Raw genomic sequence first — 27,916 nt, forward strand, 5'->3', positions numbered from 1 at the left:
GTCGATCTGTTGCTAGCTAGCAGGTGCAGATTGCTAAAACGCCCCTTTCCTGGAATGACATGCTAGCGATACAGCTATCAGTTTATTCTAGGCAACAGTTTAAGACAACAAAATCTATAGGACAAGTACTGTAAATCTAATACAGTCATCAAGGCAGGACCCACTAATTTCATTCCTACTGACAAATAAGAAATGCCACATTATCCCTGTCAATAGTAGGATGATTGCAGAGCAGCCTGCCTCAGACTGTCAGGATGTTAATTTTCTAGTTCACAAACAAACTACTAATTCATTATTGTCTCTCACTTTTGTCTCACATAATCTATTCAGCTCTCCTGTGTCCTGCTCCAAGATATAAACCAAGTGCTATTCACCAGTGGTGTAGTACTTAAGTAAAAAATCTTGAAAGTATTTCCTAAGTAGTTTTTTGGGGTATCTGTACTTTACTATTTATATTTTTTACAGCTTTTACTTTACTACATTCCTAAAGAAAATGATATACTTTTTACTTCATACATTTTCCCTGACACCCAAAATTTACTCTTTACATTTCGAATGCTTAGCAGGACAGGAAAATTATAAAATTCACACACTTATCAACATCCCTGGTCATCCCTACTGCCTCTGATCTGATGACTCACTAAACACATGCTTTGTTTGTAAGTGATGTCTGAGTGGTGCCCCTGGCTATCTGTAAATTAAAATAAACAGGAAAATAATGCAGTCTGGTTTGCTTAATATAAGGAATTTTTGATTATTTATACATTTACTTTTGATACTTAAGTATATTTCAAACCAAATACTTTTAGTATTACTCAAGTAGTACTTTACTAGGTGACTTTCACTTCTACTTTTCTAGAAAAGTATCTTTACTTTTACTCAAGTGTGACAATTGGGTACTTTTTACACCACTGCTATTCACTGACAGAGATCGCTAGCTAATGAAACACAAATTTACATTTACAGTAGCTGGCTTGACTTGTCAAACATTGGCTAGCTTTCAATAAATTGGCTAAATGGTCAATGGAGTTACCTCTTCATACGATCAAAACAATTCGTGTTGCATGCTGCATATTTTGAGTGCACTGAAAAACAGATATTTATCTTATTTCAGTCTTTGGGAGGAAGCTATAGATGTTCCTCTTCAGACAGCAGCTCACATCTGACAGGTGACAAACTTGTTTTATATTACTATTTTAACATGGAGTGTGGACAATTCTATTGTCCCCGTCAGGAGCCCAGGCTTTTACCAAAGATAGTAGAGTTCTCATATCTTTAGATTGCATTCTGGTAAGGTCCTTGTCTTTCTCTACATCGGTCAGCTACATTGGTGACCAGGGTGGGATCCTTTCAATATGCCTATAGTGCCTGGACACACACATGCGCCTAGAGAGAAGGGGTAATACTGTAGAATGCGTCTGACAGTTCTACAGTCTCCATCAGAGGCCCAGGCTTTTGGCATAGATGGTTAAGCTCTCATTTCTGGACTGCAACATTGTAAGATTGTGCCCTCCACGGCACTTGATATACATTGATTGGTAGGTTACACTATATTTACATACTCCAAATACTGCCTGAGATACCTTTGCTATTTGTCTCCGTACTCAATAATCAACGAATCACATTCATTTATAAAGCCCTTTTTACATCAGCAGATGTCACTAAGTGTTTATTCAGAAACCCAGCCTAAAACTCCAAACAGCAAGCAATGCAGATGTAGAAGCACGGTGGCTAGGAAAAACTCCCTAGAAAGGCAGGAAGCTAGGAAGAAACCAGGCTCTGAGGGGTGGCCAGTCCTCTTCTGGCTGTGCCGGGTGGAGATTATAACAGAACATGGCCAAGATGTTCAAATGTTCATAAATGACCAGCATGGTCAAATAATAATAATCACAGTAGTTGTCGAGGGTGCAACAGGTCAGCACCTCGGGTGTAAATGTCAGTTGGCTTTTTATAGCCGATCATTGAGAGTATCTCTACCGCTCCTGCTGTCTCTAGAGAGTTGAAAACAGCAGGTCTGGGACAGGTAGCACGTCCGGTGAACAGGTCAGGGTTCCATAGCCGCAGGCAGAACAGTTGGAACTGGAGCAGCAGCACAGCCAGGTGGACTGGGGACAGCAAGGGACAGTCAACATAGTGATATATTCTTATATACTGTACAATGAGGAATTCAACTACAAAATATTAGTCTTCTCCCATTTGTTTAACCATTGCCCCCACCCAAAAGGTGTGTTAACAACAACAATAAATACGAATAAAATAAGATAATAGATACAAAACAAAAATGTGAAGAACATAAATCAATCAACTCTAATTATCACATGTGGGACAGTATGCAAGTGTGTGTGCATGGACTTTGCAGATGTATTTCTCACATGCACAGCACATAGTATTTGTTTTACAGTCCTTCTTTGGGGGGCAGAATTGGAATCTCCTCTTGCCTGCCCCAGCTGCAGCCTCAGGTGGATCAGCACAAGATTCAGCCCCCTGAACAGCTTTCACAAGCGCTGCAGAGGCTGGTGTGCTGGGGAGGCGCTCACTTCTTTGAATGTGTGGGGTTACAAGTGCCTTGCCCAGCTGCTCCAGGAACACCCTCCTCTTGTTCTGCTTATCAGGCATCCAGGTAGGGTTGATCTTGTTCCATATCACGAAGGCATTGTATGTGGACACATCAATGATGTTATGGAAGATGACCGGGGGCAGCAGGCAGTCATCCTCCTGCAGCTGTAAGTTCCAATCACCTTGTCCAGGTTGTCCACGCCTCCTTTGATGTGGTTGTAGTCCAGGATGATGGCTGGCTTCCTGTCCTCACGATCACTGATCTCAGCCGTTTTGTGCAGTGTGCTCAGGAGGACCACATTCTTGTTCCTCTTTGGGAGGCAGGAAACTAGAGTGGTGGTGGGGGGTGAAGGCAAACATTGATGAGAAGGCCTCTCTCTCCCTTGTTGTGAGGAGTGCAGGGGGAGCTCAGGCTTGCTCTTTCTAGCTGTGCCAACCATGGTGATCTTCCTCTTCAGGAGCTGCTGGCTGAGTTCAATCAGTAGCACACAATCTCAATTTCTCGTGTGTGTTTTTGTGGTGTGTAAATTATTTTATAACTGTCGGGTCAAAAATGACCCTAAGACAATATTTGTACCCTGGTGGTGTACAGCTTTCATGGAAATATGAACAAAGGCGATGTTTCACTTTTTCTAATGATGCGGTCACTCTTGGAAAAGTCATAAAATGTCAAGTTGAAAAAATATCATTTAGGTGGTTTTCTCTGCTGTTAAACTGTGTCATTGTTAACCCTTAAGACAACACAAGGGTTAAATAGACAGGTGTATGCTTTTCCAAATCATGTCCAATCAATTGAATTTACCACAGGTGGACTCCATTCAAGTTGTACAAACAACAAGGATTATCAATGGAAACAGGATGCACCTGAGTTAAATTTCAAATCTCATAGCAAGGGTCTGAATACTGATGTAAAGAAAGTCATTGTTATTTTTTTATTTATACATTTGCTAACATTTCTAAAAACCTGTTTTTGCTTTGTCATGATGGGGTATTGTGTGTTGATTGCTGAGGGAAAATGTGTATTTAATCAACTTTAGAATAAGGCTGTAACATAATAAAATGTGGAAAAAGTTAAGGGGTCTGAATACTATCCAAAGGCACTGTATATCAGGATCCCTTGATTGCTGAGAAACTCCACTTGCTCCCTCCACTCTTCTCACTGCCTCCAAATAGAAGGGGCTGCAATGGAGAGGCTCAAAAGCTCCATGTTCCTTGGAGTGCACATCACTGAGGAGCTGAAATGGTCCCTCCACACTGACAGCGTGGTGAAGGAGGCACTATAGAGGATGAAGAAATTTGTCTTGGCCCCTTAGACCCTTACGAACTTCTACAGATGCACCATCGAGAGCATTCTGTCAGGCTGTATCTCCGCTTAGGATTTTGCCTGTGTTTAGCTCCATTGTTTCTTTTTTTATCCCGAAAACCCACCGAGTCCTTAACGATTATAAGCATACACATAACATGATGCAGCCACCACTATGCTTGAAAATATGGAGAGTGGTACTTAGTAATATGTTTGAGGCAAAACCAATACAACACAAGACTTTATTCAGGACAAAAAGTGAATTGCTTTGCCACATTTTTTGTAATATTACTTTAGTGTGTTGTTGCAAACAGGAAGCATGTTTAGGAATATTTCACTGGGGCCAAGCTTCCTGCCATCCAGGATCTCTATACCAGGCGGTGTCAGAGGAAGGTCCTAAAAATTGTCAGACTCCAGCCACCCAAGTTCTTTCTGCTACCGCACGGCAAGTGGTACCGGAGTGCCAAGTCTAGGTACAAAAGGCTCCCTAACAGCTTCTACCCCCAAGCCATAAGACTGCTGAACAGTTAATCAAATGGCAACCCAGACTATTTGCATTGGCCCCCTTTTTTACGCTTCTGCTACTCGCTGTGTATTATCTATGCATAGTCACTTTATCCCTTACTACAAGTGCATATTACCTCAATTACCTCGACTAACCCATACCCCTGCACATTGACTCGGTACTGGTACCCCCTGTATATAGCCTTATTGTTATTTTGTTACTTTTTTTACTTTAGTTTATTTACCCCCTGTATAAGCCTCGTTATCTTTAGAAAGAACAGTGTTTAAGCAAGAATAGAGTAGAAAATCATGGAATGACTTTATTCCATCAGCAAGGTAAATATTCACCTATACTTGTTCTAGCCTAGGTTTACTGTCTCTAAAAACAGGTATTTATAAAAGCCTGTTTCAAATGACAATTTAACAAAGGGTTAAAGGATGTACACTCCAGTTTGTAGAGAACAGTCAGTCTGTAATATCAAGTACAGGGTTACATTCGTTCATGTTTAATATTTCACCCGTCATCACAAGACCTGGAGAATTCAGGCCATTTACTGCAAACAGCTTGAGGTCAAGGACTGTTTGTAAAGATCCCATATCATAGATGATAGATAGATAGATAGGCTTGTGAGCTCTGGGGGTTTTCATAACAAAAACAGTTAGAGTAAGAGGGACTTGAGTTGAGAATGTTTTGGTAGTAGTTGCATTGATGAACACAGTGACATGATGATGTACATCAGTATAAATATAGCCAACAGTGACTGACTTGTGTGACTGAGTAAGTCAATTATTGAGTGGCAATGTTTGCTACAGCCATGGGGGATTCATAACAATAATACACATAACAGATATGGGAGATGAAAGTTGATAGAGGGGAGGATGACAAAATAGCTGATTAAGGACAACCCCCAACTACTACCCAGTGCCATGGGAGGGCTATAGGGGAAAGGGACACAGTAGGGGTTGTTTTTGGACCTCTTCTCCAATGAAAGCATGACCTCCGGGTCATGTCATCTCAGCAGACCTGATTTGTTATTAAAAAAGTATATTTTATGAATAGAACATAAGAAAAAACAAAATCCGAGGGGAAATATTGTGTTACTCTTCAATAACGTGACAGTGTTTTGGCTATGCTAGCACACCAAAAAAAAAAAATCAGTTAAGAACAAATTCTTATTTACAATTCCGGCCTACCCCGGCCAAACCCGGACGATGCTGGGCCAATTATGCGCCGCCCTATGGGACTCCCAATCACGGCCGGATGTGATACAGCCTGGACTCGAACCAGGGACTGTAGTGATGCCTCTTGCACTGAGATGCAGTGCATTAGACCGCTGCGCCACTCGGGAGCCCTGTCTGTACCATGTGAGAATGTGAGCATATCCAGATACTCAACTGAGGGACTTCATCAAAATAGAAAACTAGTTCCCAGACATCCCTCGTGTACATCTCAGCTACGATTTCTCCCTGTTGTGGACATTCCTATGTCTGATAAGGCTACTCAGGAAGGAGAAGCTCTTGTAACATAGTTTGCACTTGAAGCTGTCCTTGGTGTGAACGGTCTGGTGCTGCTTCACATATTTCGCCTTAGCGAAGCGCTTCCCACACGTAGCGCAGGCGTACGGCTTGCCGGCGTCCGTCCCAATGCTCGGGCTCCCACATTTTGACCCATTGACACCAGAGAGCCCTCCATGACATGGAGCCATTGTTTGGGTGTTGTTGGGATTGTGTACTGTGTTATAGGCTAGGTACCTCTTGTGGTGACTGCCCACCCTGACCCTGTCTGTATTCGTGGGGTAACCATGAAGCAGCTGAGGAAGGCTAGACCCAGGTCCAGGGGGATCTCCCACCACTCTCTGTGAAGGCTGAAGCCCAGGCTGACCTACTCTGTTCATGATGGATATTGTGGTGTGTGTGTCATAGGAACAGGAGGGTCTATCAGCCCCTGGCCCAGCTCCATCCCCGCACTGAGACAGTGAAGAAAAGGGTCTGGGCTGCAAACTGGATCCCCGATGGAGGTTGTTCAGTCCACCTGTCCACTGGTTGTGTTCGGTGTGGTGGTGGAGTCTCTGTCCCTCGAGGTTCGGTCCTAGTTGCGACTCGGGAAGGAACAGCGACGGCTCCTGATCCAGGGTTCTGATCCGGGGCCAGGTTTTGTGACCAGCCGCCTCAAGGGTCTGGTCTCTTCCACCAGTAACACCAATTATCAGCAGGCCCTCATGGACTGCAGACTGTAAACACATTGTACAGAAGATAATGTAAAGGTTTATATAAGAAACTCTTTGCTGTCCAAACAGAAACATGACATTATCAAATGTTAGCCACAGTCAAGCTCATCTCTAACACTGTGATTCAAGTACCAAAAAATATGGAGTATTGGAGTTTATTAGAAACAAATAATAATAATGTCCATATGTGTTGATTCATGAAGTATAATGTTTTGGTTCGACTGAGACAAGGCAAACTCAGTCCCTGGAATGATACAAAAATAACCAAGACAGTCATCACAGAGTCAATTTTGTATTTCATTTGAACAAAATGGTCACACACATGATGTGAAATACAGTACTTTTATTGCACAAAATGATACGTGACCAGAATAATAACTTTTCTCAATATGGTAACCAGAATACTTTGGGAAAAGGTTCAACCTTACATTACACACATCTTCACTACTTTATGCCAAGTAAACATGAATTAAGGCACTCATTATAAAACACCAGATTAAACAACATGACAGGTTGTCACTCTTCATCAGTGAAGCATTTTTACAGACACTATTCACACCAACCATCACTATATCATCTACTCTGCCTCATCATACTCATTCCTTCCTCAGTTCACATCATCCAGTTCCACACTACATATAAAAACAACATAATTAACTACATTACATGTCACTATACTCTATACATGGGCCGTGTGCATTTTCTGCTGGTGTATCCTGAGGTAGCTCTTCTCTGAGAACCTCTTCCCGCAGTGCATACAGGCAAATGGCCTCTCTCCTGTGTGGACCTTCAGGTGCATCTTCAGCTGGTGCTGGCGGGAGAACCTCTTCTCACACTGGGTACAGCTGTAGGGTTTCTCCCCCGTGTGGACTCTCTGGTGCCTATTCAGGCTGGACGATTGAGAAAAACTGGCCCGGCACAGATGGCAGCCGAACGGTTTCTCCCCCGTGTGCATCCTCTGGTGGATCTCCACCTGTTTGGGGAAACTGAAGGCTTTCCCACAGAACGAACACTGGAAGCGCTTCTCTTTGGTGCTGCCACCTTTACTCATTCCATCTCTACTACTGTCATTTGTCAATAGGCTTGTGCAGCCATTTAATGTTGAGGCACTGGCATTGTCTGAGGTCTGGTTTAACATTAGGAGAGTGTGAGGAGGATGAAGGCCAGGGAGTGTCTGTGTTGTCGCAGGGTCCATGTTCCAGTTGATAGATCCCATAGAAGGCAGGCTGAAGGCAGCACCTGTTAGGGGGTTAACCTGAGGCCCCATCAGTCTCTCTGAATCACAACTATAGGAGCAGGAAGGAGCATCGCTAGCCGAGTCTGTGTCTGTTCTCATACGGACACCTCCCCGTCCCTGCAGACTCAATCTACGCCTCATCCTGGTTTCATCCAGTCTGTTGCCATGAAGACTATGTTCGGTTGTGGTTTTGTTTTCGACTGTCTGTTTCTGGTTGTGGTTAACAGTGTTGTTCCCCAGCCCAGAGTTGAGGTCGCTGTCCCATCCACTGACCTCCACTATCTCGCCTCTGGTCCTGGCCTGCTCAGTGATGTTGTCCCCTGGGCCCTTGGTTGTAGCAGTCTGGGTCTGGGAATCCAAGATGGCTCCCCAGTCTCCTCTGTTATCCTCCAACCAATCACCTGCAGGAAAAGGTTAGAAAATAGACTTTACAAACATGGCAGAAAACTCTACATATGGAGTTTTTTGTGTCAATGAAATCATCAAGTTTATACATTGTTTGTTGTAAACATACACTGAGTATACAAAACATTAAGAACACCTGCTCTTTTCATGACAGATTGGCCAGGTGAATCCAGGTGAAAGCTATGATTCCTTATTGATGTCACTTGTTAAATCCACTTCAATCATTGTAACTGAAGGGGAGGAGACAGGTTAAATAAGGATTTTTAAACCTTGAGACAATTGAGACATGACTTGTGTATGTGTGCCATTCAGAGGGTGAATGCGCAAGACAAAAAATTCAAGTGCCTTTTGAAGGAGGTATGGTAGTAGGTGCCAGGCGCACTGGTTTGTGTCAAGAACTGCAACGCTACTGTTTTTTCCTCCACTCTCAACAGTTTCCCGTCTGTATCAACAATGGTCCACCACCCAAAGGACATCCAGACAACTTGACACAACTATGGGAAGCATTGGAGTCAACATGGGCCAGCATGCCTGTGGAACGATTTCGACACCTTGTGGAGTCCATACCCTGATGAATTGTGGCAGTTCTGAGGGCAAAAGTGTGTGTGTGTGTGTGTGTGTGGGGAGGGGGGGGGGGGGGTGCAACTCAATATTAGGAATGTTCCTAATGTTTGGTATACTCAGTTTTATTGATTTAATTTTATGTAGATGCATCACTATATCTATTATGTTCTGTATATGTATGTCTCTCTTACCTTGCTCCCCCATCTTTAGTCCACTCAGCAGATCAATGCTCTCTGGTTCGTCTTCTATTGTCTCCTCTTTGACCAGCAGCAGATCAGGCTTCCCATCCTCCATGTCTACTTCCTGTAAGAGATACAGAGTGAGAGGATGTTGGATCAAGAAATCTGATATGAGCACCCTGCTATGGAGCATCTTCTGATTGGGCAATGAGGGATTGCTATGAGTACAATGCAAACATGTTAGGTGATTTGAAATGATGCAAACATGTTAGGTGATTTGCTTACTTGACACTCTTTAAAAGGATAGTTCCGGATTTTGGGAATGAAGCCCTTATCTCCTCCCCCAGAGTCAGATTAAATGCTGTATACCATTATTATGTCTCTGCATCCAGTATGCAGGCAGTTAGAGGTAATTTGGAGAGCCCATGCTAACTAGCTTAGTGCAAAGAATGGAAGTCTTCGGGTACACCTAGTATGCTAGCTGTACCCAAATACTTCCAGTGTTTACGGTGAGCTAGTTAGCACTGGCTTGAAAAGTTACCTCAAACTTCCTACATACAGAGACGTAAAATGGTTTCCACAACTTCATCGGTCTCTGGGGAAGAAGATAAAGAGCTTAATTGCCAAAATCCCAAACAAACCCTTTAATGGTTTAATAATTCAAAGTCATGGTCCCAGACTTAAAGGTCCAATGCACCTGCTTTTATCTCAATATAAAATCATTTCTGGGTAACAATTAAATACCTTACTGTGATTGATTTCAATTAAATAGCTTCTTAGCAAAGAGCAATTTTTCAAGCAAGATTTTAGATAGGACTGTCTGGGCGTGGTCTGATTGGGGAGGGGAAAATGAAAACTAGCTGTTATTGGTAGAGAGGTTTGGAACGCTATTTCTTATTGGTCTATTAAAGGGATACTTTGGTATTTGGGAATTTCCTACTTAACCAGAGTCAGACGAACTCATGGATACCATTTTTATGTCTCTGCGTGCAATTTGAAGGAAGTTGAAGGTAGCAAATCGTTAGCTTAGAGCAATTGCTGGAAATCTATGGGTATTTGCTAGCCAGCTCCTCTCAAAAGCAGGGAAATAGACCTTCTGACTTCTCCAAAGCTGGGTGGTTGGTAATTTATAGTCTTACATAGTAATCAATATTTATACATTTGTTAAAATTACTGATAATCGTAAGCAATGAGATTCTATCAACTTCCTGATTTTACGGACTACTTTGGGTTCTGCCTGCTCTCTCTTCCTGTGAGACTTGGTGTCGTTTTGAAAACAAAAACTCCCGGGAAGCTGCTAGCTGTTGTGTACTCTCGTAGCTAACTTGCTTATTGGCAAGTCATCATAACATTAGATAAATCATGTTGGACTTGGAGGTAGAAGAAGAAGACAATTTTTATTCAGAGACATGTTTATTCGAGCCAGAATTTACTGAGGAAGAACATGCTCAGTTGGACGCTGAGCGAGCACAGAGGGAGGCTGAATCAGCGGAGCCGGTAGACCAGGGGTTCCCAAATTGTTTCACTCGGGGTCCCACATTCCAGCTTTGGGGAACATCCCGCATATGCGCCTCGTCTATTTCTATGGGCACAAGCACTGTTCATGACAAGCTGTTGACACCCCTCTTGTTGGTGGAGAGAATTGTATAGAATTGCAACAAAATTAGCTTTAAAACGGCAAAATTTTCTTTGCACCTCATGACAAAATGTGTAGAATTGCAGGAAACAAGCTTTAAACCTGCAAAATTCTCTCCACATCTCTATACTTTCCTTTATTTCCTTTGCATATCACATGAATTCATCCCTGAAAAATAAATAAACAATAATGTTGCATATATGGGAGGACTGCAACAAAATTTCAAAAACAATAAACATATAAATAGGTAATTGATAGTATGAATAATGATACATTTGCAGTCACAGAGAAAGAAATGCCAGCAGTTCAGTTTCTCATTGTTGACATGATTTGTATGAATGATATTTTATTGATTGGTATAATGATTTGGTATCAATGACATACATTTCCCCCTGTTTTTGTTCACTCTAAGACAGTAGCTTCAAAGCCTAGCATCATCTGATTTACATCGCCAACATTTGCTGTCAGTTGTCATTTTTGCCTTGTTCATTTTACACAGAGGTCAGTAAGTTCTGTTGATTATATTATGCTAAACTATGTGTTTTAGAATGTCTTTACATTCTAAAACAGTGTTGACACCTTTTTCCTTTACATTTTTTCTATTTTATAATCTTCACCCTATTTTTCCCTTAAGGGAAGGTGTAGTCCCCTTGTTTTTTCATTTAATAATTTGTACACCCTGGATGCCAGGTGGTTTTTGGAATGGACATCCTTTATGTAACTTTTCAATTCGTTCAAATTATGTTTAAATTTAATTGTTTTATGTGCCGGCTTGACTGCCTGTGCTCAACATATGTGGGAACTCCTTCAAGACTGTTGGAAAAGCACTCCTCATGAAGCAGATTGAGAGAATACCAAGAGTGTGCAAAGCTGTCATCAAGGCAAAGGGTTGCTACTTTGAAGGTAACTCTGGGTCTTCCTTTCCTATGGCGGTCCTCATGAGAGCCAGTTTCATCATAGCGCTGGATGGTTTTTGTGACTGCACTTGAAGGAACTTTCAAAGTTCTTGAAATTTTCCGCATTGACTGACCTTCATATCTTAAATTAATGATGGACTGTCAATTCGCTTTGCTTATTTGAGCTGTTCTTGCCATAATATGGACTTGGTATTTTACTAAATATGGCTATCTTCTGTATACCACCCCTACCTTGCCACAACACAACTCAAATGCATTAAGGAAAGAAATTCCACAAATTAACTTTTAACAAGGCACACCTGTTAATTGAAATGCATTCCAGGCGACTACCTCATGAAGCTGGTTGAGAGAATGCAAAGAGCGTGCAAAGGGTGGCTACTTTGAAGAATCTCAAATATAAAATATATTTTGATTTGTTTAACACTTTTTTGGTTACTACATGATTCCATATGTTTATTTCATAGTTCTGATGTCTTCACTATTATTCTACAATGTAGAAAACAGTACAAAATTAAAGAAAAACTCTGGAATGAGTTGGTGTGTCCAAACTTATGACTGATAATTTAATTGATCTTCTTAAAGATGGATTGTGGTAGATTGAGAAGCAGCATGCTTTGTTTGTAATTGATTGTTGGAGCCACTGTAATGTGTATTATTTAAATTCTTGCTCAGAACATTAAAAAAAGGGAGGACCATCTCACAAAGTCGGCTTTCAAGGAATTCAAAATAGCTTCCAAGTTCTTTTCAAGCATGAACTTTTTATTTGATGATAGGAAAATACCAAGATAATTCAGACCTTGGTGCCCAAGCTAAATTGAAAACTGAAATTTGGTCTTCAGTGCATCGATAATTTAGCGGAGTACCTCTGACTTTTTCTGAAGCCAGCAATCTCTGTATATTCATTGACCAAATCGAGTAGCCCGTAATTGACATTTCAGGATTCCTAACAAACAACATGTCATCTGTGTACATTGCCAGTTGATGCTCATGATTTTCCACCACAATACCTTCAATATCACTTTGTCGTCTTATGGCTTCTGCTAATGTTTCTAATGCTAAAACAAAGAGCAACGGAGATATCGGACATCCCTACCTTGTGCCCCTCTCCAACATAAAGGAGATATACAATTTGTTATAACTGCTGCTCTCGGGCTATTGTATATACTGCAGACCCATCTTATAAACAAAGAATCAAACCCAAATCTTTCCATTGTATAGAAAAAATATTGAGTTATATCTTTTTCAAATGAAACCAACCTGGTCAGTTGAAATCAAAGAGTGAATAACTTTCCAAAGTCTGTTTGCTAATAGTTTAGAAAGTATCTTGGAATCAACATGCAGTAAAGCGATTGGTCTATAGTTAGAGCATTGACACAGGTCTTTCCCCCCTTTAGGAAGGAGCGTGATAACTGCAGTAGTTCTATTCACTGTACAATGATCCCAAAAATGGTTATACAGTCTAAGCACTATTGGTGAAGGTATAGTTACAAACTGCTTCTAAAATTCTGAGGTATAACCATCACTTCCTGGTGCCTTTGATTTCAGTAGCTCTAAAATGTTACCCCTCAAAACAACCTTCAAGGCTTCCCAAACAAAAATAAAATCACAGTTGACTTTTTGCTCTACAAATAAAAGGTACAAAATCATGTTGACAATGGTGAAGGGTTAAATCACCATTTGTACTTTTTGGGTAGGCTTAACTAGGGCTGTGACAGTCCTCAGCCAGTGATTTATTTGGTTGACACTGTCGGTCTCACGGTAATTGACAGTTAATTAACAAACATATTTAGCATCTCCTGGCTTCCACGTGTAGCCTACAAGCCACTGATGCAGACCTTTGGAACATCTACATTTTAAAAAGTCTAATAAATCCATGTAATATAGCCTACACCTTCACAATAAATCCATTATTTATTTTAGACAGGTCTAAAGAAGCATGATATAAAGAAAAAGTAAGAACAGAAAAGCTTACTCTGAGTTGTCCTTATGTTAGGTCCTGATCTGGCTACAGTATGCCAAATGGCTGTGGGCTACACTAGTTCATTTAGCAGACAAGATTTTCTTAGAATTCCGTGGCATTATTTTATCGTATGAAGAATACAACTGAACAAAGATGAATAAAATAGAAAGGATATTTTCTCCAAACAATTTGAGAGTGCACACATTCTGTGTTGAGAGGTTAACAAAGAAATAGGTATTACTATATGCTTAATTTAATGTTATTAATGTAACTTTAGTTGTTCTATAAACGTTGGGCTACATGTTTAGATTTTGAATACATTGTAAAGCTACATGATGCGACAAATGATCATTTGAAAAAAGTTGCTTGAAAGGCATGAGCTCTGCTTAGTTTTTTTGTGCTGGCTGTACACACTACAACAGTCACTCATTCATAATTTGACAAGCACTTGATAATGCCTGGAATTTCACAGCGGCATCCCCTTTGTGTGGCCAGTGGCCGTTGTGCGCTTCTCCCTGAGTGCTGCGCGCTCCATCACGTGATCAGGTCTTTCTCACAGGCTACAAGTGAAGACAGACTCATCAGGGACGCACGCAACTGTGCGCGTCCTTATCCAATTCCGAGGTGCATATTGAAAACCGGCTCAAATAGGTCTTATGTAGCTAAATTTTCAATTGTGTTTTTTTTACATTGGATAAAAGTAGAGACTCAGCGCTAGAAAATGGTATATCATACACTACCGCTGAGGAACAATGGGAAAGTAATTTTGCTTTGAAAGTTGATAAACTTGTAAACTCACTTTTGAGAAAATGGCCTTTGAATGTTTTGGTACTACTATTGGAGAGCCCTTCTTTGTCTACACCCATTCAGCATCGTTCACACCCTCTTAAGCTTTAAGGGTTGATCCGAGCGTTCTGTACTAACTTGCTAGCTACTTCCAGGCACATAAGTGAGAGAGAACAGCTCACTGAAAATTACTCGCCCTAGCAGAGCTGGTTAGGCTTTTATGTTATCCAGAGTGTCGGTGACTGCAACTGTGCTGTCAGATTGTCTGACGTAAATTCAGAGAGTTTACTGACACCGGCCATATTCATGGATGTTGAGCATTCGTAAATTCATCCGGAATTCTGCGCTCTGGCACACTAAGACGAGAGTCTTTTGTTAAGACATGTAGCTAGCTAGCTAAACAATGACCCATAATCCCAACTCATGATGTTCTACCCTGCATGAACCTGCAGGTACCTAACTAACCAGGTTAAATGTTAGCTAAATAACTTTAGGCTATAACTAGTGGCTCTGAGATACGAATTATAAGATCATACACGTAATGTTAGTTAGCAAGCAAGCTAACGTTAGCTAGCTAACAGTACACTTTAACTTGAAATGAAAAGACTATGTCAAAATTAGAAACGTGTCATATCTGAAAATGTAGCTAGCTAGACTATCTTACCCGTGGTCTGAAATCGGAGTAGATAGCCAGAGCGAATTTACCAGTTTATCAAAGTTTATTTGTCACGTGCGCCAAATACAACAGGTGTAGATCTTACAGTGAAATGCTTACTTACAGGCTCTAACCAACAGTGCATTTTTTTTAAAGGTATTAGGTGAATAATAGGTAAGTAAAGAAATAAAAACAACAGTAAAAAGACAGTGAAAAATAACAGTAGCCGTAGCTAGTACGTCTATCAACAGTTGCTGCAGTGACACTATTGAAATGGATACTTGCATAGTAGAGTCTTTTGTTAAGACATGTAGCTAGCTAGCTAAACAATGAACCACAATCTCAACTCATAATCCCAACTCATGAACCTGGTTGGTTAGCTACCTGCATGAATCTGCAGGTAGCTAACCAACCAGGTTCAATGTTAGCTAGCTAACATTAGGCTATAACTAGTCAAGCAAATGTGTCTGAGATACGAAGAATAAGATCATACACATAATGTTAGCTTGCTAACAGTACACTTTAACTTGAAATGAAACCACTTTCTGTCAAAATTAGAAATGTGTAATATCTGAAAATGTAGCTAGCTAGACTATTTTACTTGTATACATCATGATTGGACGCGTCTCCTGTCTGATGCCATGGTTGCCCTTAGTTTGAAGATGTAATCCGGAGACAGGTGTTTTCTCCATCTCCTTAGCTATCATACTCAAATTTCACCGATTTCAAAATTCAGTCTCCAGAAAGTGGAGAGCATACACATAACGTTAGCTAGCAAGCCAGCCAGCTACTTTTAGCTAGCTAACAGTACACTTTAACTTGACATTAGGCTTATGCAGTTTTACTACAGGATACATTTTTTAAAAAGCCACGTTAGACATGATTACCTAGACATACTGACCAGCTCAAATAGACAGAAGCATGCTGTATGGCAGACCAATCCAAACTCATCTCTATGCATGTCCAGCCCACTCATTATCTTAGCCAATCATGGCTACCGGGAAGGTTGCTGGCCTAACCAACTAGGCTCGTAATTTAACCATTTTATTTGTATTTACAGACGGCATAATTTGTTATAAAGGCACATGAAAATTCACATGTTAGAGAAGGCATTTCTGCCAAAAAACGCATTTTGATTTAAAAAAAGTTTACATTCAAACGGCTTTCCTGTGAAGTAGTGACTCACAACATACGCCTAGTTTCCTGAAATATTGGAAGAACTGTCCACATTTACTTTTTGTCAGCCAACAATATGAGTAGGCCTAACGAACAGCAAAAGCACTAGTCAATCTACTATCCCCCATAGTACAAAAGTTGGCCTATTATATTCTGTGCAAGAAATAAATATTCCAAACATAGTCTGGGACAGTTGTGGGATTCGATAGATCTCAAATTAATACAACCACTAACATCAACAAAAACTTTTTTACACAATGTCACTGACGCAACAGATCAGAACGTTTAGCTTAAAAAGTTAATAAACTATTAGGCTATTTCTTCACATTATAAGCGCTGCAATGCGCACATGGTAGTAGGCTATAAGCGTGAATGTTCCATTAGCGGAAAACACCGCAAATGCAATTATGCATGTAATACTGTTATTATAAGGGTGCATTTTTATGGTGAAAATGATCTTCCACAAACTTGAAACTCAGGCGCTGCTTATATATGCCAGTTAGGCTCTACACCCCTTGTAAAGTGGATTAATGTGCTTAATTTTAAGTAGTTATTTGGCCTCTTTTTAGTTGTGAAAAACCTTATTAAAACATGTAGGCCTATGGGCTAGGCTACATGAGGTGTGTGACTATGATTTGAAAAAGTTTCTAAAAAATGCATTGTTTCTTATGCTAAGGCATCATTCACAAGTGATAGGCTAATATTGTCACCCATCAGACTATTCTTGATTTAATCTTGTCTTTACATATACTAAATAATATATGTGTGAAATTTGTTTTGATTTAGAATGGACCATTATCATGCACCTGTATCAAAACAGGGTCAGCGGGGAAAAATACATGTCATCTATGCACTTAAATAGCGAGCGGAGGACGCTTTTCCCCGTGGTTTATTTTCATGTCAGCCAGGTAGGCTATACTCCTGTTGTAAATATAAGCAATGTGCTTAATATTAGGAAAGTTGAGAAATAGATATAGTAGGCCTAGCGTATATAAAACTGATCCTCCTATTTTCAGTAGAGGCCCTCACTCTGTTTTCTCACGCAATTGCATAGCCTTTTGAAATGTTGCACAACATGAGCTCATGGGCTCTCATGAAGTGTTTGATTAGATTTTCGAATACATTTGCATTGATGTCAGTGTGATTCGAGGGACAATAGAGTGCTGAGTACCAGGACCATCAGCAGTATCAGAGCTTGGATTACCGTGACTAAAAGGTCACATGGAATTTGACTGCTTTCGTGACTCGTGACTGCCGGTGTGACGGTAATACCGCAACAGTTCTATGCTTACCTCCATTTCTACAACCAACTTTACCTGACTGTGATCAGATAATAATGTTATCTATTGTCACTGATTGTAAGTTGGACCGAAAAAACTAGTCTAGTCTGGAGTAGACCTTGTGGACTGGAGAGTAAAATGTATATTGTCTACTGGATTAATTATTTGCCAGATGTCTACAAGCCCATTGTTATTGATCATATCCAATAGTAATGTTATAGATTTTGTAGCTGGAAAGGCTTTCTTACTTGATCTGTCCTCCACATTCCATATTTGATTAAAATCCCCTCATATAATACATAGTATTTCTGGGGAATTGTATAGTCGACACTGAATATCAGGAAAAAAAGCAAAGACATATCCTCATTATTTTTTTATTTTTTTAATTTACATTTATTTAACTAGGCAAGTCAGTTAAAAACAAAAATTCTTATTTACAATGACGGCCTACCCCGGACGACACTGGGCCAATTGTGTGCCGCCCTATGGGACTCCCAATCACGGCCCGTTGTGATACAGTCCAGGATCGAACCAGGATACTGTAGTGATGCCTCTAGCACTGAGATGCAATGTCTTAGACTGCTGCGCCACTCAGGAGCCCATAAATATTTACAATAAGCACTTCTGCATTGCCCAATATAACATGTTGAAAAATAAACCGACTGTTGAGCTCAACATACCGAGACTTTATCTTGTGCTTAATAGTATTCAAAAACGGATTTAGACCAGGATGAGAGAGAACAATGTAATGTGTTGAAATGTGGTGTGTTTTGCTGTTGGTAGAGTGTGGTGTGTTGTAAAGAAATAATAATTTAAAAAAGAGAGGCTTTTCTCTGAGTAGAAATGCTGATCGAGGATCAGGGCCCAGATTCACAAAACCTTCTTAAGAAGAAATGTATTCTTAAAACCTCTACAGGATCGGTGGGTTCCACGCGGGACATTTGAGCTAACGTAGGCTAATGTGATTAGCATGAGGTTGTAAGTAAAAAGAACATTTCCCAGGACATAGACATATCTGATATTGGCAGAAAGCTTAAATTCTTGTTAATCTAACTGCACTGCCCAATTTACAGTAGCTATTACAGTGAAATAATACCATATTACTGTTTGAAGAGAGTGCACAGTTATGAACTTGAAAATGTATTAATAAACCAATTAGGCAAATTTGGGCAGTCTTGATACAACATTTTGGCCAAAATCTAAATTGTGCCTGGGCTGGAATAATACATTATGGCCTTTCTCTTGCATTTCAAAGATGACGGTACAAATAAAATACAAAAAAAACATTTTTTTCCTTTGTATTATCTTTTACCAGATCTAATGTGTTATATTCTCCTACATTAATTTAACATTTCCACAAACTTCAAAGTGTTTCCTTTCAAATGGTATCAAGAATATGCATATCCTGGCTTCAGGTCCTGAGCTATAGGCAGTTAGATTTGGGTATGTCATTTTAGGTGAACATTTTTTAAAAAAGTGGCGGATCCTTAAGTTACCTGCCATTTTTTCCTTAACTATAGACTTAAGAAGAAAGTTAAGAAAAGTTTATATTCCTCAAAAAGGTTATTGGAAATGTTTTTGTGCTATTTCTTATGTTTCTCCTAAGAAGAAATTAGATTCTTGAAAATAAACTTATTGGAAACGTTATTAATTCCAAGATAGCTAAATCCTTGTCTTAAACTCAGGGCAGTGAGAGAAAAAGCTAATGAAAGCGATTGAACATGTTTCATTCACTCACAAACTTCATCGGAATGTTTCAGTATTGAATATTTAAACCCAAGAACATGTTTTGGTGATCTCAGTACAAAATATGCTAACATGATTGCCACAAACGGTTACCTAGCAACAACCATCTTAAGAGGATTCCTAAGAAGATATTTGAGAAGCTCATCAGAACATCGTGAATTCTAAGATATTGTTGAGGAATTGCACTTACTATCTTATGAACTTTAATTATTTTTTCTTATTAAGATAGTTCTGGGCCCAGGTCCCCACCTGTCTATATATTAATATTAATTATGATCTAAAAGGCACAACTGATCTTAGATCAGCACTCCCACTCTAAGAGGTATTGTGGATAAGAGCCCTTACCTAATACCATTCAGGCAGTAGTTCACAGTGGACTCACCTCAGTGTGACTGTGTGTGGTCCTATGCTGCTCAGCTGTTTCCTCTGTGGGTTCAGGAGGTGGTGTAGTCTGGTTGTCCTCCATGACCATGGTCCCCTCAGGGTTCCCCAGACCCTCCTCATACCCCTCCTCCTTCACCAGCAGCACCTCTGGACTCTCCTCCTCCTGGAAGAGACAGGTGATACAGATTACACAGACATACACTCCCTCAGGTACGTACACACAGATAATAAAAACACTTTCAACATGGAGTGTTTACCCATCCCAACGTTGTTTGAGTCCTATACTGTAGAATGACTTCCTTGTTTTTAAACCCATCTTCTTGAACTGCACTGTTGGTTAAGGGCTTGTAAGTAAGCATTTCACAGTAAAGTCTACAACTGTTGTATTTGGTGCATGTGACAAATAAAGTTTGATTTGATTTGAAATATGTTGAGGTTAAATATAAGCTATGATTAGTCAAAAGGCATCATCAGACAAACATGACTAAACTCTTTTAACTTGTATAGTAGGTGTTTGTTAGGTATTGGTTGTCCCTAATTAACACAGCCACACAATAAGAATTGGCTATATCGTAAACATTAATGAAAACAAAAATGTGCTTTTTGGTTTTATTTTAAGATTAGGGTTAGGCATAATGTATATATATCAGTGTAGTTAAGTTTAGGTTTAAAATCTAATTTTAAGAAGATACATTTTAGAAATAGGCAGGATTTAGTCATAATAATGACTTTGTTAACTAGTGACTAACTTGGCTATGAAGCGCTGTAGTGTGTATGCAGAATAGGGTGAGAAGATGTGATGAAGGGAGTCTCAATGAAAATCTTAGAATGAAAAGTCCCATTTTGTGTTTATTAAACATAAACAAGTTTTAAATACACCATATGAAAACCACACATACACACAACAAAAATCTGCATGAACTAGATGAACTGCATTCATTTTCTCATTACAAGTGTCTTAGGAAAAACATTAAGTAGTTGAATAGAAGTACTGAAACAGGCATTTGTGAACATTATATAGGCTACACAGTACAAACACAACATCTAACAGACTTTTTAGGCTGAAATATGCCATATATATATAACACACAATGTCTGGAAGCAATATTCTACCCAGAAATATTCAACACAAATCTATTACTCTCGTTATCTTTATGCTGACAACAATGAAAATTAATCTGTCTTTAATGAAGAGTTTGATCTAAATGTCAGAAGCTATCGAGTGGAATGGTTACTTTCTATGTTATTGAGTGGAATGGTTTTTCTGCTGGTGTATCCTGAGGTAGCTCCTCTCTGAGAACCTCTTCCTGCAGTGTGTACAGGCGAATGGCCTCTCTTCCGTGTGAACCTTCAGGTGCATCTTCAGCTGGTGCTGGCGGGAAAACCTCTTCTCACAGTGGGGGCAACTGAATGGTTTCTCCCCTGTGTGAACCCTCTGGTGCCTCTTAAGGTCGCCAGCCTGAGCAAAGCGCATTTGACACTGGGTACAGCTGAAGGGTTTCACCCCTGTGTGGACCCTCTGGTGCCTCTTCAGGTTGCCAGCCTCTGCAAAGCACATATGACACTGGGTACAGCTGAAGGGTTTCTCTCCAGTGTGGACCCTCTGGTGGATCTCCACCTTCTGGGGGCAGCTAAAACCTTTGTTACAGAACATGCAGAGGAACCGTTTCTCTTTACTATTGCCAGATGTGGCCCCCCCTCCCTGAGTCTGGGCTATAGCCCTGTCATTTGAGTTCAATGCCTGATCGAAAAGAACGCTGCCATGTGAATCGGAAAGTGCCTTCGACGTGAATACGGCATCATGATCCCTGAACGAGTGTAAAGGAGAGTGGGTCGCGACATTTAGATTTGTCTCTAAGCTTCCCCTGTAATCAAAGAAATCTCTGTTCTGTGAGTGTCCATCTTCTACGTGACTATCTGCATTCCATGTGGGAGGAGCGTCGCCCTCCACTTTCACAGTCACCTCATCTACCACTATAACCTCCCCTTTCTTATCTAGGCACCCTTCAGAGTATACACTACTACTGTACCGGTTCCAGTCCCGTCTAGACAGATCAGTCTGTGTCTCTAAACCCAAGAGCATGTTGCCAGGGTCCATCACTGTAGCGTAAGAACAAGATGGATCACCGCCAGTGTCTAACGTGTCACCATCACCATCTCCATCTCCACTGGAATTAACTGTCCCCTGGCTCTGGTGAAATACCAGAAAGTTTTCTGAGCCGGGAACAGGAGGACAGCCCAGTCTCTCTGGGTCTGATCTGTGGTCAGATCCTGCGTGTAAGAGCCTTTGTGTTACAGTTAAAGTCTCGGTGTCTGTCTCTGACTTGAGGACGGCGTTCAGCGTTCCACTGACCTCCGTGATCCTGCGTCGGGTCCTGGCCTTTGGCGCAGTGGCGAGTTCCTCACTGGCTACAGAGGGCGACACTCCAGCCGCTGCTCCAGTCTGGTGCCGTGGGTCCTTCTCTCGTTCAGTCCTCTCCAGCTTGACCCCAGGACCTGCTGCATTTTCATCTGCAGACTGACACAAGAAAAGGAGTGGTTATTAATGTTGTTGGGATGTGAGCAAATGAATAGCTGAGGGAAGCCTTTCTGAAATAAACGGGCCACATTTGATGTACTGTAATTTTTATGTAATACTATTACACTAACCTCTATCACAATAACATGCTGGGTTGAGGTTCCACTACCCTCATCAACAGTGATTGGTTGGTCATCTCTCAATGTATTGTGACCCGATGGTTTCACAGAGCTCCTGTAGCCTCCAGTGAGATGTCCTTCACCTGAGAGAGTGATTGGGGGAAAAGAGGTGGTTAGGTTAGGCACTGTCAATGCTCAACGGTATATTGTACACTATTGACATTTTTGACACTGTCTACAATTGGCAAGGATGTGAGGTAACACTTCTTGATTTACTATGTATTGATCAATGTATTAAGTTCCATGCCTCATTGTTTTCAATTAGTAAATAATAGGAAATGCCAGTAAATCAAGAATCTGGATAGAATATGATAGTGTCTTTCTGCAAGTTAGCTAAGTAACCTGGGGAATTATTTCATACAATTCCAAAACTGACCAAGACTCAATTCTGGGTAACCATATGTGGTTAGCACATCTAACATCACACATGGGCAGATGTGATCGGGACGACAGGCCCCGCAGCCTCGGCCTTCTGCTAAATGTAGCCTACCTCTTGCCATTCCTTTGTATCGGTCGAGGATCTTGACACTACTGGGACGTGCACGCTCTCGCGTTGTTCTTTCTGCGCGCTCCCGTGTCACCTTCATTTCAAGTAGCTGTAGTTTCCTCCGTAATGCCCTGCTTTCATTCTGACTTTGAGTTATTTCCAAACGAAACACTGCATAGTCGTCGTCTACGAGTTTACAGATGTCTGCCACAGCTGCATTCGCTAACACCTCCATGATGGAGACTATTTGAGTGTGAAAAACCATAGGCCTACAGTTAGCCATTGTTGTTAGCTAACGTTAGCAGCTAGCTAGCGTTACCTTGATAACATCTATCAACCAAGTCCTGTCTCCAACGCGAATTAAACACTGCCCGGGGTAAGTATGTGATGCTGTGCAGTTACATAAGTAATATTTTAAGTTCCAAGGTGATAAATAACAATAACAACGCTGCCGTGGATATTGTTCTTGGTTACTGTTCACTTCCGTTTACACTTCTTCGGTGGTTTTTAAATGGCGGTTGGCAACCAACTTTAGTGATGCATTACCGCAACCAATTGAACTGGAGTGTGGACAGGGAAGGTCTAAAGCCTCGTTCACATCCCTACCCAATTAAACCATTCTCCCTAAGGAAACGGAATACATTATTAAATACAATATCACCTTAAGGTTTTCGGAATGTGAAAGAGTAAGCTCTTCGATCCGTGTACGGATCGTTCAATCAATATCCGAACTTCTAGACCGGAACCCTGGCACCTTGGGTAACCACTAGGAGCAGAGCCCCACGATGTAGAACTGTAAAACATTCACTCCGTGAGATGTACAATGAGAGCAAAATGGAAATTGTGTGTGTGAGATGAGACTTTCATGCATAGGCCGGGTGTATTCGTGAGAGTGCAGAAACATCTGAGTTTTCCCATTTGATAAATGCTTCTTCAGGGGGAAAAAATTCTCTCGGACTAAATTATTGCATTCAACAATGATTTTCAACTTGTTCAATATCAATGTTTCAAGCTCTCAAGTTTAATTTCCAGCCCAACTTATGCACGCTCAAAGTAGTTTATGCGATACAAATCTGCTCGTTCTGTGATGTATATTCTTGCTCGCGTGCTCCATCTCGATTTGGCACTCATCTGACGCCATAGACAATCAGGATACAGAACCAATTAACACAGAACCAATTGTGCAATTGACATTGTAGCTATAGTATTGCCTGTAATGATTAACGTTTCAAATGAAAGGGATTTGTATACAACTTATTATTTATATATTTTTTAAAGTTGGTCATTTGTTGTCTTTTACCCCCTTCTCTCGATCTTGTCTCATCGCTGCAACTCCCCAACGCGATCGTGAGGCGAAGGTCGAGTCATGCGTCCTCCGAAACATGACCCCCCAAACCGCGCTTCTTTTTTTTCTTTTTACATTTTTTTTTACCCCCTTTTCGTGGTATCCAATTGTTAGTAATTACTATCTTGTCTTATCGCTACAACTCCCGTACGGGCTCGGGAGAGACGAAGGTCGAAAGCCATGCGTCCTCCGAAACACAACCCAACCAAGCCGCACTGCTTCTTAACACAGCGCGCCTCTGTAACGGATGTGAAATGGCTAGCTAGTTAGCGGGTACGCGCTACTAGCGTTTCAATCAGTTACGTCACTTGCTCTGAAACCTAGAAGTGGTGTTGCACCTTGCTCTGCAAGGGCCGCGGCTTTTGTGGAGCGATGGGTAACGACGCTTCGTGGGTGTCAGTTGTTGATGTGTGCAGAGGGTCCCTGGTTCTTGCCCGTGTCGGGGCGAGGGGACGGTCTAAAGTTATACTGTTACATTGATGCTGTTGACCTGGATCACTGGTTGCTGCGGAAAAGGAGGAGGTTGAAAGGGGGGTGAGTGTAACGGATGTGAAATGGCTAGCTAGTTAGCGGGTACGCGCTACTAGCATTTCAATCAGTTACGTCACTTGCTCTGAGACTTAAGTAGGGTTTCCCCTTGCTCTGCAAGGGCCGTGGCCTTTGTGGAGCGATGGGTAACGATGCTTCGTGGGCGACCGTTGTTGATGTGTGCAGAGGGTCCCTGGTTCGCGCCCGTGTTGGGGCGAGGGGACGGTTTAAAGTTATACTGTTACACCTCCAACCCGGAAGCCAGCCGCACCAATGTGTCGGAGGAAACACTGTGCACCTGGCTACCTTGGTTTGCGCGCACTGCGCCCGGCCCGCTACAGGAGTCGCTGGTGAACGATGAGACAAGGATATCCCTACCGGCCAAACCCTAACCCGGACGACGCTAGTGCAGTGCCCTAGACCACTGCGCCACCCAGGAGGCCCCCAAACCGCGCTTCTTAACACCTGCTTGCTTAACCAGGAAGCCAGCCGCACCAATGTGTCGAAAGAAACACCGTTCACCTGACAACTGAGGTCAGCCTGCAGGCGCCCGGCCCGCCACAAGGAGTAGCTAGAGCACAATGAGCAAAGTAATGCCCCCCCCCCCCCCCCCGGCCAAACCCTCCCCTAACCCACGATGCCCCCCTACCCTGTAGAGACGCCTCCTCAGTGCCTTACATGCTGACCACACCGCTCACACGCATGCGTCCATGTTGATTTTGTCCACCCACACCAGACGCGATCTGGACACGCAGGTTGAAATATCAAAACGAACTCTGAACCAACTGTATTCATTTGGGGACAGGTCGAAAAGCATTAAACATTTATCGCAATTTAGCTAGCTAGCTTGCTGTTGCTGGCTAATTTGTCCTGGGATATAAACATTGGGTTGTTAATTTACCTGAAATACACAAGGTCCTCTACTCTGACAATTAATCCACAGATAAAAGGGTAAACAGATTTTGTTTCTAGTAATCTCTCCTCCTTCAGGCTTCTTCTTCTTTGGACTTTATATGGCGGTTGGCAACCAACTTTAAGGTGCATTACCACCACCAACTGCACATGCAAAATAAACATTATTTATAGATTGTTTTTCTCATTCCAATGATTTGATGATTGACAGTCACTGTAATGGGTCATGTGACCTTCTGGACATTTTCCAGAAGGCATTTCTGCCCATAACTGCATTTTGATTTTTTTTTTTTTTTGTTATGTTCAAATGCCTCTCCTGTGAAGTAATGACGTGCGACATACGCCTAGCTTTCTGAAACGGGTCACATTTTCTAACCTCTTTCTGTAGCTGGTTGGCTGGAGGCTAACAGAGGAGACTGGGTGTCCATCTTGGATTCCCAGACCCAGACGGGTGCAGACAAGGGCACAGGGGACACATCACAGAGCAGGCCAGGACCAGAGGCGACATAGTGGAGGTCCCTGGATAAGACAGCGTCTTCAAATCTGGGCTGGGGACAACACTTTTCACCACAACCAGAAACTGGCAGTCGAACACAGAACAACAACCAAACTTAGTCTCCATGACAACATACTGGCTAAGACTAGGGCGAGGCGTAGATTTTGTCTACTTCATTCTTGAATCAACACATATGGACATGTAATTATTATATATATTTTTTTAACTAATGGCTCCATATTGTTAGGTACTTGAATCCCTGTTGTAGAGATTGGCTTGACTGTGGTTAACATTTTATTATTATCATGTTTCTGTGTGTACAGAAAATTGTTTCTTATATAAACCGTTATCAATGATTAACAGAGCAGGTCACCCTGGGCTTCAGCCTTCACAGAAAGTAGTGGGAGACCCCCCTGGTGGTAGTGTATCAGGAAGTATGTCTTCTCCTTCAGGGTCTCATCTAATGCCTCGTGACTGGGTTCATAGAAGGGCCTGGACTTAGATCTAGCCTTCCTCAATTACAGTAGCTCATGGTTACCCCACCAATACAGACAGTGCCAGAATGGGCTTTCCCACAAGAGGTACAGTGCATTCATAAAGTATTCAGATCCCTTCCCATTTTCCAGATTTTATGTTGCATCCTTATTCTAAAATGTATACAATTTAAAATTGTACTTATCAATCTACACACAATACCCCATAATGTTAAAGTGAAAACAGGGTTTTACACATTTTTACACATTTATTAAAAATAAAAACGTATTTACATAGGTATGTATCCATTTTCGAATAAGGCTATAACGTAACAAAATGTGGAAAAAGTTAAGGGGTCTGAATACTTTCCGAATGCAGTGTACCTAGCCTATAACACAGCTCACAATCCCAACAACACCCAAACAAGAGGCCTAGAGGTCAAGGAGGGAGCTCAAAGACTAATGCTGCGTTCGAAACCAATTTTGAGGTGGTGTTTTGTCACGCACCGCATAGGTGCAGTGAAATATTTTTGTTTTATAGGGTCAGCCATAGTAGTATGGCGCCCCCTGGATCAAATTAGGGTTAAGTGCTCAAGGGCACATCGACAGATTTTTCACCTTGTCGTCTCTGGTATTCGAGCCGACCTTTCGGTTACTGCCCAACGCTCTAATCGCTAGGCTACCTGCCGCTCTTACCAGTTGTGAAGTCGTTAATACCAGTTGGATACATTCACGTGCTTTGAACTCATTGATAAACACTCATTGGCTAATGGACAACAATCTGCATCAACCATAAACAAAAAGTGCAGCTATGATGCTTGGACACAAATTATAGAAACAAGCTTTTGTGAACACCTGTTTTTAGAGAGAGACCTTAAACCTAGCCTAGAACAAAGACAGTTGAATATTTACCTTATTGAGGTGATGTAGATGGAATAAAGTCGTTCTATTCTTTTCTACTCTATTCTTGCTAACCCACTGTTCTTTCTAAAGTAGTCTGCATGTTAGAAAGAATAGAGTATAAAATAATAGAATGACTTTATTCCATCTACATCAGTTAAGGTAAATATTTCAAAAGATACTGATCATAGGAGATTGGAAGTGTATTGTAATAAGCAGTACCGTATTTCAAAGAACAGCATTTTTCATTTAACCACACCGTTTGAGTTTCAACCAATAAGATATGTTCTCTACAGTGTAATTGGAAGTAGAGGAGGTGCAACCATGAACAGTAATAATATGGAGTGGCTTGTATTCATGGATGCCAAGGGAAGCTAGGCTTCCTCCAAAAAATTACCAAGAAATAAAGAAAAATACATACAAAACAATTTATTTTGTCTCTCTGTGTTCCATACATTTCCTTCAATTCACAAGAGGCTGGATGTATCTCACCAGGATAAAGCATCCAAGTGAACGAAACAGCGCCCCTCTGTCTCTGTATGTGTAGCCCATCTATGCTGTC

The 27,916-nt window shown here is 41.3% G+C and overlaps 1 protein-coding gene and 1 long non-coding RNA gene across 3 annotated transcripts; one reads left to right on the top strand and one right to left on the bottom strand.

Annotated features, from left to right (window-relative positions):
- Nucleotides 1–4,084: 4,084 nt before the first annotated feature.
- On the bottom strand, nt 4,085–22,983 carry LOC139566770 (uncharacterized). Of its 2 annotated transcripts, XM_071388068.1 has the most exons (7): nt 22,704–22,983; nt 22,166–22,296; nt 21,870–22,034; nt 19,515–19,679; nt 8,989–9,100; nt 8,102–8,229; nt 4,085–6,594 (listed from the first exon to the last, which is right to left on the bottom strand). In XM_071388068.1, exons 1-7 carry the CDS (start codon nt 22,981–22,983, stop codon nt 5,818–5,820), a joined length of 1,758 nt encoding a protein of 585 aa, XP_071244169.1. In that variant the 3' UTR covers nt 4,085–5,817. The 2 variants fall into 2 exon arrangements, with proteins under 2 accessions (XP_071244169.1, XP_071244167.1); XM_071388066.1 differs by lacking the exon at nt 4,085–6,594 and having other exon boundaries at nt 6,920–8,229.
- Nucleotides 22,937–27,782, top strand: LOC139566812 (uncharacterized). Its single transcript, XR_011673154.1, has 2 exons — nt 22,937–23,076; nt 25,874–27,782. It is a non-coding gene; the product is annotated as an uncharacterized lncRNA (long non-coding RNA).
- The last annotated feature ends 134 nt before the right edge of the window (nt 27,783–27,916 follow it).

This window comes from Salvelinus alpinus, chromosome 39 (genome assembly GCF_045679555.1).
Source record: "Salvelinus alpinus chromosome 39, SLU_Salpinus.1, whole genome shotgun sequence".
Classification (NCBI taxonomy): domain Eukaryota; kingdom Metazoa; phylum Chordata; class Actinopteri; order Salmoniformes; family Salmonidae; genus Salvelinus; species Salvelinus alpinus.

Bases quoted from the DNA above. Each gene is read 5' to 3' on its own strand.
- LOC139566770 (XM_071388066.1), bottom strand. From the start codon at position 22,983: ATGGCTAACTGTAGGCCTATGGTTTTTCACACTCAAATAGTCTCCATC. The intron at 22,297-22,703 runs GTAGGCTACATT...TCACTCTCTCAG, and splicing joins ATACAAAGGAATGGCAAGAG to GTGAAGGACATCTCACTGGA. The intron at 22,035-22,165 runs GTTAGTGTAATA...TTCTTGTGTCAG, and splicing joins AGCATGTTATTGTGATAGAG to TCTGCAGATGAAAATGCAGC.